This window comes from Mustelus asterias, unplaced genomic scaffold (assembly GCF_964213995.1).
Source record: "Mustelus asterias unplaced genomic scaffold, sMusAst1.hap1.1 HAP1_SCAFFOLD_4097, whole genome shotgun sequence".
NCBI classification, from domain to species: Eukaryota; Metazoa; Chordata; class Chondrichthyes; order Carcharhiniformes; family Triakidae; genus Mustelus; species Mustelus asterias.
The window spans coordinates 12,501-22,960 of NW_027594042.1; the positions used below are offsets into that span (position 1 = coordinate 12,501).

At 53.7% G+C, this 10,460-nt stretch overlaps 1 protein-coding gene and 1 non-coding gene across 2 annotated transcripts in view; both read right to left on the minus strand.

The window, feature by feature from the left end:
- LOC144490945 (BBSome complex member BBS1-like) overlaps positions 1–7,764 on the minus strand; it is a gene marked incomplete at its 3' end in the record, with an annotated part of 18,429 nt that extends 10,665 nt beyond the window's left edge. Inside the window, 3 exon segments of the mRNA XM_078208624.1 lie at positions 635–741; positions 7,044–7,175; positions 7,567–7,764. Of these exon segments, the coding sequence (XP_078064750.1) occupies positions 635–741; positions 7,044–7,175; positions 7,567–7,764 (437 nt within the window).
- Positions 488–569, minus strand: trnal-aag (transfer RNA leucine (anticodon AAG)). The gene has a single exon. It is a non-coding gene; the product is annotated as a tRNA-Leu (tRNA).
- Positions 7,765–10,460: the final 2,696 nt, after the last annotated feature.

Consider the following 10,460-nt stretch of genomic DNA (forward strand, 5'->3'; position numbering starts at 1 on the left):
CCGACCACAATCCCACCCAGGCCCTACCCCCACTAATCCCTCTAACCTACGCATCCCAGGACACTAAGGGCAATTTTAGCTTGGCCAATCAACCTAACCCGCACATCTTTGGACTGTGGGAGGAAACCGGAGCACCCGGAGGAAACCCACGCAGACACGAGGAGAATGTGCAAACTCCGCACAGACAGTGACCCGAGCCGGGAATCGAACCCAGGTCCCTGGAGCTGTGAAGCAGCAGTGCTAACCACTGTGCTACCGTGCCGCCTTTGCGAGCTTTCGGAGCGCTGCTCCTTCATCAGGTTGTTTGACTCCGCAGTCAGAAATTCAGCCGATGTGCGCTCTCGAAAGGAGCCACTTTCACACACGTTGCTTTACCCCAACAACTTTTTAAGTTGGTATTGTGTCTGCTCGTTGTTCCTGACAAAAACGACACGGCACACACTCCTGCATTCAAACTGAGCTGTTAAGCCCAATCGCAAATCCATGTTGGCAGCGGTGGGATTCGAACCCACGTCTCCGTAGAGATTGGAGCCTTAATCCAGCGCCTTAGACCGCTCGGCCACGCTACCATGTTACCGTTCACGCAGCAGCTCCCAGAACCTGGAGCAATCCCAACAGGAGTTCTCCCTCCTACCTGCGGATTACATAGATGTTCCCATTCCGACACGCAACGATGATCCTGAACTCCACGTCAAACTGGCCGCTCACATCCATGAACACTGGGACACTGGGAAGATTCATCTGGGAAAGAGAGACACACAAACACAGTTAATAACCCCCTCCAGTCCCCTACACCCCCTCCCTAGCTCTGTAACCTCCTCCAGCCCTTACACCCCCTCCCTATCTCTGTAACCCCCTCCAGCCCCTACACCCCCTCCCTATCTCTGTAACCTCCTCCAGACCCTACACCCCCTCCCTAGCTCTGTAACCTCCTCCAGCCCTTACACCCCCTCCCTATCTCTGTAACCTCCTCCAGCCCCTACACCCCCTCCCTATCTCTGTAACCTCCTCCAGATCCTACACCCCCTCCCTATATCTGTAACCTCCTCCAGCCCCTACACCCCCTCCCTATCTCTGTAACCTCCTCCAGACCCTACACCCCCTCACTAGCTCTGTAACCTCCTCCAGCCCCTACACCCCCTCCCTATATCTGTAACCTCCTCCAGCCCCTACACCCCCTCCCTATCTCTGTAACCTCCTCCAGCCCCTACACCCCCTCCCTATCTCTGTAACCTCCTCCAGCCCCTACACCCCCCCTCCCTATATCTGTAACCTCCTCCAGCCCCTACACCCCCTCCCTATCTCTGTAACCTCCTCCAGACCCTACACCCACTCACTAGCTCTGTAACCTCCTCCAGCCCCTACACCCCCTCCCTATATCTGTAACCTCCTCCAGCCCCTACACCCCCTCCCTATCTCTGTAACCTCCTCCAGCCCCTACACCCCCTCCCTATCTCTGTAATCTCCTCCAGCCCCTACACCCCCCCTCCTCATCTCTGTAACCTCCACCAGCCCCTACACTCCCTCCCTATCTCTGTAACCTCCTCCAGCCCCTACTACCCCCTCCCTATCTCTGTAATCCTCTCCAGCCCCTACACCCCCTCCCTATCTCTGTAATCTCCTCCAGCCCCCACACCCCCTCCCTATCTCTGTAATCTTCTCCAGCCCCTACACCCCCTCCCTATCTCTGTAATCTTCTCCAGCCCCTACACCCCCTCCCTATCTCTGTAACCTCCTCCAGCCCCTACACTCCCCCTTTCTGTAACCTCCTCCAGCCCCCTACACCCCCTCCCTATCTCTGTAACCCCCTCCAGCCCCTACACCCCCCTCCCTTTCTCTGTAACCTCCTCCAGCCCCTACACCCCCCTCCCTATCTCTGTAACCTCCTCCAGCCCCTACAGCCCCCTCCCTATCTCTGTAACCTCCTCCAGCCCCTACACCCCCCTCCCTATCTCTGTAACCTCCTCCAGCCCCTACACCCCCCTCCCTATCTCTGTAACCTCCTCCAGCCCCTACATCCCCTCCCTATCTCTGTAACCTCCTCCAGCCCCCTACACCTCCTCCCTATCTCTGTAACCTCCTCCAGCCCCTACACCCCCTCCCTATCTCGGTTTAGCTCGGTTGGCTGGACGGTTGGTTAGTGATACAGAACGATGTCGAGGACATGGGTTTAATTCCCGTCCCGGCTGAGGTTATTGATGAAGGCCCTGCCTTTTCAACCTTGCCCCTCGGAATCGCAAAATACTGAAGTGCAGAAGAGGCCCTTCGGCCCATCGACGCATGAAAGGCCCTGACCTGCCCACCTAATCCCACTTGCCAGCACTTGGCCCATAGCCCTTGAATGTTATGACGTGTCAAGTACTCATCCAGCCTGAGCTGTGGTGACAGAAACACAAAGGGACTTGGGAGTCATTGTTCAAGATTCTCTTAAGGTTAACGTGCAGGTTCAGTCGGCAGTTAGGAAGGCAAATGCAATGTTAGCATTCATGTCGAGAGGGCTAGAATACAAGAGCAGGGATGTACTTCTGAGGCTGTATAAGGCTCTGGTCAGACCCCATTTGGAGTATTGTGAGCAGTTTTGGGCCCCGTATCTAAGGAAGGATGTGCCGGCCTTGGAAAGGGTCCAGTGGAGGTTCACAAGAATGATCCCTGGAATGAAGAGCTTGTCGTATGAGGAACGGTTGAGGACTCTGGGTCTGTACTCGTTGGAGTTTAGAAGGATGAGGGGGGGGATCTTATTGAAACTTACAGGATACTGCGAGGCCTGGATAGAGTGGACGTGAAGAGGATGTTTCCACTAGTGGGAAAAACTAGAACCAGAGGGAACGCAACCTCAGGCTAAAGGGACGATCCTTTAAAACAGAGATGAGGAGGAATTTCTTCAGCCAGAGAGTGGCGAATCTGTGGAACTCTTTGCCGCAGAAGGCTGTGGAGGCCGGGTCATTGAGTGTCTTTAAGACAGAGACAGATAGGTTCTTGATTAATAAGGGGATCAGGGGTTATGGGGAAAAGGCAGGAGAATGGGGATGAGAAAAATATCAGCCATGATTGAATGGCGGAGCAGACTCGATGGGCCGAGTGGCCTCATTCCGCTCCTCTGGTCTTATGGATTTTCGGGTGAAATCGCCACCAATCTGCTCCGCCCACCCCACGTGAAAGGGGAGAGCAGCATTCTGGGACGGTGGTGACATCACCCTTTACGTTGTTCCCTGTAGATTAGTTTACCAGCTTATTTTGCCCTGGCAAATGCCCACGCACAGATCTCGCAGTTGCGACATTAACCAGTTTGGGGCTATACCGTGTACTTTCCCCCATTCAGCCGTGTGATGTGGGAGCTACTGGACAAGGTCCAGCACTTAGAACATAGAACATAGAACATTACAGCGCAGAACAGGCCCTTCGGCCCACGATGTTGCACCGACCAGTTAAAAAAAAAAACAGTGACCCTCCAACCTAAACCAATTTCTTTTCGTCCATGAACCTATCTACGGATCTCTTAAACGTCCCCAAACTAGGCGCATTTACTACTGATGCTGGCAGGGCATTCCAATCCCTCACCACCCTCTGGGTAAAGAACCTACCCCTGACATCGGTTCTATAACTACCCCCCCTCAATTTAAAGCCATGCCCCCTCGTGCTGGATTTCTCCATCAGAGGAAAAAGGCTATCACTATCCACCCTATCTAAACCTCTAATCATCTTATATGTTTCAATAAGATCCCCTCTTAGCCGCCGCCTTTCCAGCGAAAACAATCCCAAATCCCTCAGCCTCTCCTCATAGGATCTCCCCTCCATACCAGGCAACATCCTGGTAAACCTCCTCTGCACCCTCTCCAAAGCCTCCACATCCTTCCTGTAATGTGGGGACCAGAACTGCACACAGTACTCCAAGTGCGGCCGCACCAGAGTTGTGTACAGTTGCAACATAACGCTACGACTCCTAAATTCAATCCCCCTACCAATAAACGCCAAGACACCATATGCCTTCTTAACAACCTTATCTACTTGATTCCCAACTTTCAGGGATCTATGCACACATACACCTAGATCCCTCTGCTCCTCCACACTATTCAAAGTCCTCCCGTTAGCCCTATACTCAACACAACTGTTATTCCTACCAAAGTGAATTACCTCACACTTCTCCGCATTAAACTCCATCCGCCACCTCTCGGCCCAACTTTGCAACCTGTCTAAGTCTTCCTGCAGACTACGACACCCTTCCTCACTGTCTACCACACCACCGACTTTGGTGTCATCAGCAAATTTGCTAATCCACCCAACTATACCCTCATCCAGATCATTAATAAATATTACAAACAGCAGTGGCCCCAAAACAGATCCCTGAGGTACACCACTTGTAACCGCACTCCATGATGAATATTTACTATCAACCACCACCCTCTGTTTCCTATCCGCTAGCCAATTCCTGATCCAATTTCCTAGATCACCCCCAATCCCATACATCTGCATTTTCTGCAGAAGCCTACCATGGTGAACCTTATCAAACGCCTTACTAAAATCCATATATACCACGTCCACTGCCTTGCCCCCATCCACCTCCTTGGTCACTTTCTCAAAAAACTCAATAAGGTTAGTAAGGCACGACCTACCTGCCACAAAACCATGCTGACTATCACCTATCAATTCATTACTCTCCAAATAACTATAAATCCTATCCCTTATAATTTTTTCCAACATCTTGCCGACAACAGAAGTGAGACTCACCGGTCTATAATTCCCGGGGAAGTCTCTGTTCCCCTTCTTAAACAATGGGACAACATTCGCTAACCTCCAATCTTCTGGTACTATACCAGAGGCCAACGACGACCTGAAGATCAGAGCCAGAGGCTCTGCAATCACTTCTCTTGCCTCCCAGAGAATCCTTGGATAAATCCCATCCGGACCAGGGGATTTATCTATTTTCAGACCCTCCAGAATATCCTGCACATCCTCCTTATCAACTGTAACACTTGTTACCCATTATACGGGGGGGGGGCAGTGTTGCAAATTTGAGTTTATAAAGATGTTTGTAGTATATAGAAATGATTCAGAGGAAAATGTAACTGGATTGATTCGTAGGTTTGCGGACAACACAAAGGTTGGTGGATTTGCGGATAGCGATGAGGACCATCAGAGGATACAGCAGGATACAGATCAGTTGGAGACTTGGACGGAGAGATGGCAGATGGAGTTTAATCCAGACAAATGTGAGGTAATGCATTTTGGAAAATCTAATACAGAGAGAAAATATACAGTAAATGGCAGAACCCTTAAGAGTATTGATAGGCAGAGGGATCTGGGTGTACAGGTACACAGGTCACTGAAAGTGGCAATACAGGTGGAGAAGGTAGTCAAGAAGGCATACGGCATGCTTGCCTTCATCGGCCGGGGCATTGAGTTTAAAAATTGGCAAGTCATGTTGCAGCTTTATAGAACCTTAGTTAGGCCGCACTTGGAATATAGTGTTCAATTCTGGTCGCCGCACTACCAGAAGGATGTGGAGGCTTTGGAGAGGGTACAGAAAAGATTTACCAGGATGTTGCCTGGTATGGAGGGCATTAGCTGTGAGGAGAGGTTGGAGAAACTTGGTTTGTTCTCACTGGAACGACGGAGGTTGAGGGGCGACCTGATAGAAGTCTACAAGATCATGAGGGGCATGGACAGAGTGGATAGTCAGAAGCTTTTTCCCCAGGGTGGAAGAGTCAATTACTAGGGGGCACAGGTTTAAGGTGCGAGGGACAAGGTTTAAAGGAGATGTACGAGGCAGGTTTTTTACACAGAGGGTGGTGGGTGCCTGGAACTCGCTGCCGGGGGAGGTAGTGGAAGCGGATACGGTAGTGAGTTTTAAGGGGCGTCTGGACAAATACATGAATAGGATGGGAATGGAGGGATACGGTCCCCGGAAGGGTAGGGGGTTTTAGTTCAGTCGTGGGCAGCATGGTCGGTGCAGGCTTGGAGGGCCGAAGGGCCTGTTCCTGTGCTGTAATATTCTTTGTTCTTTATGTGTAAAGCATGTCCCAGACATTGGTATCCAAAGCAAGGCAACAGGGTTGCCTTTTGGCAACAGGCTTCAGGCATCTGAATGTTTTTGAATTTTGCCCAATCAATTTAAAGCAAGCACTCAGCTACCAAGAACCTATAAGATTTGAATGTGATGTTGTTGAAAAAGATCAGACCAATCCTGTTGTTGGAAAATTGCTAGGTCACCACAGGTATAAAAGAGAGGGCAAGAGAAAAACAGTTAGTTAGCCACGGCCACCCTGCAAGTTGAGAGGAGCACTCCACCCTGCCTTCTAACCAGAGAAAAGTACCATATTTAACGAACTCACAGAGGGAATCCACAAAAGAACTCCAAAAGTTTTCGAAAGCCACAAAACCTGGTTGTATTTTTTGAGAGAGACGGAATTCTTTTATCATATTTATTGTTAATGCACAGGCATTGTATTAATTTGAACAGCATTCCAGTCGAATCTTATTTTATTTGGTGTGTTACTTGTTTAGTTAAAGTTCGCTGTTATTTGTATTAATTTGAACAGCATTCCAGTAGAATCTTATTTTATTTGGTGTGTTACTTGTTTAGTTAAAGTTCCTGGTTATTTGTATTAATTTGAACAGCATTCCAGTCGAATCTTATTTTATTCGCTGTGTTACTTGTTGAGTTAAAGTTCCCGGTTCGTTAAATAAATAAATTGTTAAGCATTGATGTTGGAGTGAGTGTGGGGTATCTCTGTAGTTACCCACTGAACGTTACTGAAAGACAGTTCACACCTTCCCACACACTTTGAACAGTTTGAGGGGTGAGGGATTCCTCTTTGGGGAATTTGGCATCAAAAGGGAACAGCCTCCGCGCTGTAACGGGCAGTTATAACTCACAGCGCTGCCGTGCGAGGCTCGAGTCACATGTAGGCCAGACCGGGTAAGGACGGCAGATTTCTGTCCTCAGCCCTGCGAGCACAGGGACCGCTCGCAATCAGCCGCGACTCCGTTAGAATCGCACCCACTCGCCCGCTCCCTGTCACGGCAGACACACACGGAACGCCTACCTTCGCCTGGATGGTGAAGGCCTCAGGGTCCAGGATGCAGACCTCCATGTTCTCGGTGCCGATCACCAGGCAGCCCACTGCGTCCTCGTCCGCCATGTTCTTGTTCAGTGTGGACATACATGTGATCACCGTCTAGAATCGAACCAGGGGCCAGAGTGAGACAGGGAGAGCAACCAGCTGGTGTCAGGACCACCCAGTCACCCCCCACATACACGGTGCTGAGACACACAACACAGGAGAGGAGACCCAAAGAAAAACCACTAACATCAGACGGCGAGAGAGACAGGCCGAGAGAGGGACACGGCGAGAGAAAGAGAGGGGCGGGGGAGGCAGATAGAGAAAGAGAGGGCGAGAACCCAATTGAGGCCATCCCAGCTAAAGAGAGAGCTCTTCATCCACCCTCTCCCTCTCCCCATCCGTTCTCCGTCTCTCTGCCTCCCCCTCCCTCTCCCCTCCTCTCCCCACCCGCTCTCCATCTCTCTCCCTCCCTCCCGCAGAATATACAATGTTGTACAAGCTGTACCTGACGTTTGATTGGCTGCATCTTGTGGATGTTGACGAAAGCCTCCATCTCCTGAGGCTCCAGCATGAGGTACCTGATGGAGCAACACAAGAGGGTGAGTCGGTGCACGGCAAGTGCCCCTCCAGAGAGAACCCCTGCCAGCCTTGCACCCCCACACACCACCGCTGTCCCCCTGCCAGTGCCCGGATAACATCTCATCCTGAAAGACGGCACCTCCCACAGTGCGGCGCTCCCTCAGCACTGACCCTCCCACAGTGCGGCGCTCCCTCAGCACTGACCCTCCCACAGTGCGGCGCTCCCTCAGCACTGACCCTCCCACAGTGCGGCGCTCCCTCAGCACTGACCCTCCCACAGTGCGGTGCTCCCTCAGCACTGACCCTCCCACTGTGCGGCGCTCCCTCAGCACTGACCCTCTCACAGTGCGGCGCTCCCTCAGCACTGACCCTCTCACAGTGCGGCGCTCCCTCAGCACTGACCCTCCCACAGGGCGGCGCTCCCTCAGCGCTGACCCTCCCACAGCGCGGCGCCCCCTCAGCACTGACCCTCTCACAGTGCGGCATTCCCTCAGCACTGACCCTCCCACAGTGCGGCGCTCCCTCAGCACTGACCCTCCCACAGTGCGGCGCTCCCTCAGCACTGACCCTCCCACAGTGCGGCGCTCCCTCAGCACTGACCCTCCCACAGTGCGGCGCTCCCTCAGCACTGACCCTCCCACAGTGCGGCGCTCCCTCAGCACTGACCCTCCCACAGTGCGGCGCTCCCTCAGCACTGACCCTCCCACAGTGCGGCGCTCCCTCAGCACCGACCCTCCCACAGTGTGGCGCTCCCTCAGCATTGACCCTCCCACAGTGCGGCGCTCCCTCAGCACTGACCCTCTCACAGTGCGGCGCTCCCTCAGCACTGACCCTCTCACAGTGCGGCGCTCCCTCAGCACTGACCCTCCCAGAGTGCGGCGCTCCCTCAGCACTGACCCTCCCACAGTGCGGCGCTCCCTCAGCACTGACCCTCTCACAGTGCGGCGCTCCCTCAGCACTGACCCTCCCACAGTGCGGCGCTCCCTCAGCACCGACCCTCCCACAGTGCGGCGCTCCCTCAGCACTGACCCTCCCACAGCGCGGCGCTCCCTCAGCACTGACCCTCCCACAGTGTGGCGCTCCCTCAGCACTGACCCACCCACAGTGCGGCGCTCCCTCAGCACTGACCCTCCCCACAGTGCGGCGCTCCCTCAGCACTGACCCTCCCACAGTGCGGCGCTCCCTCAGCACTGACCCTCCCACAGTGCGGCGCTCCCTCAGCACCGACCCACCCACAGTGCGGCCTCCCTCAGCACTGACTCATTGATTCTTCTGGGAGAGTCAGCCTGGATGACGGTTCTGGTTGTCTCGAGTTGGTCTGAAGTGCACAATCTCTGATGCAGAAGCCAGAGGGCGGGAGAGAGGCAGAGAGAGAGAGAGAGAGAGAGAGGCAGAGAGAGAGAGAGAGGCAGAGAGAGAGAGAGAGGCAGAGAGAGAGAGAGAGAAGGCAGAGAGAGAGAGAGGCAGAGAGAGAGAGAGGCAGAGAGAGAGAGAGGCAGAGAGAGAGAGAGGCAGAGAGAGAGAGAGAGGCAGAGAGAGAGAGGCAGAGAGAGAGAGAGAGAGGCAGAGAGAGAGAGAGAGAGAGGCAGAGAGAGAGAGCAGAGAGAGAGGAGAGAGGCAGAGAGAGAGAGAGAGGCAGAGAGAGAGAGAGAGAGGCAGAGAGAGAAGAGAGAGGGGCAGAGAGAGAGAGAGAGGCAGAGAGAGAGAGAGAGAGGCAGAGAGAGAGAGAGGCAGAGAGAGAGAGAGGGGGGCAAGAGAGAGAGAGAGGCAGAGAGAGAGAGACAGAGAGAGAGGCAGAGACAGAGAGAGAGGCAGAGAGAGAGAGGCAGAGAGAGAGAGGCAGAGAGAGAGAGGCAGAGAGAGAGAGGCAGAGAGAGAGAGGCAGAGAGAGCGAGGCAGAGAGAGCGAGGCAGAGAGAGCGAGGCAGAGAGAGCGAGGCAGAGAGAGCGAGGCAGAGAGAGCGAGGCAGAGAGAGCGAGGCAGAGAGAGCGAGGCAGAGAGAGCGAGGCAGAGAGAGCGAGGCAGAGAGAGCGAGGCAGAGAGAGCGAGGCAGAGAGAGCGAGGCAGAGAGAGCGGGGCAGAGAGAGCGAGGCAGAGAGAGCGAGACAGAGAGAGCGAGGCAGAGAGAGCGAGGCAGAGAGAGCGAGGCAGAGAGAGCGAGGCAGAGAGAGCGAGGCAGAGAGAGCGAGGCAGAGAGAGCGAGGCAGAGAGAGCGAGGCAGAGAGAGCGAGGCAGAGAGAGCGAGGCAGAGAGAGCGAGGCAGAGAGAGCGAGGCAGAGAGAGCGAGGCAGAGAGAGAGAGGCAGAGAGAGAGAGGCAGAGAGAGAGAGGCAGAGAGAGAGAGGCAGAGAGAGAGAGGCAGAGGCAGATAGAGAGAGAGAGGCAGAGAGAGAGGCAGAGAGAGAGAGAGAGAGAGGCAGAGGCAGAGAGAGAGGCAGAGGCAGAGAGAGAGGCAGAGAGAGAGAGAGGCAGAGAGAGAGAGAGAGAGGCAGAGAGAGAGAGAGAGAGGGAGAGGGAGAAGCAGAGAGAGAGAGGCAGAGAGAGAGAGACAGAGAGAGAGACAGAGAGAGAGAGTGCTACCCAGTGAGTCACAGAGACAGTGACAGTATCAGGACTGACCTTACCAACCCTCCCACTCACACCCCCCGTACATTGTACAAGAGAATACCATAATTTAATGTGTTAAACTCACACTGCGATTAGCCAGGCCAGCAGACTGAAGTTTAAAGATTATTTATTTGTGTCAGAAGTCGGCTTACATTAACGCTGCAATGAAGTTACTGTGAAAAATCCCCATGTCGCCCCCCACTCCAGCGCCTGT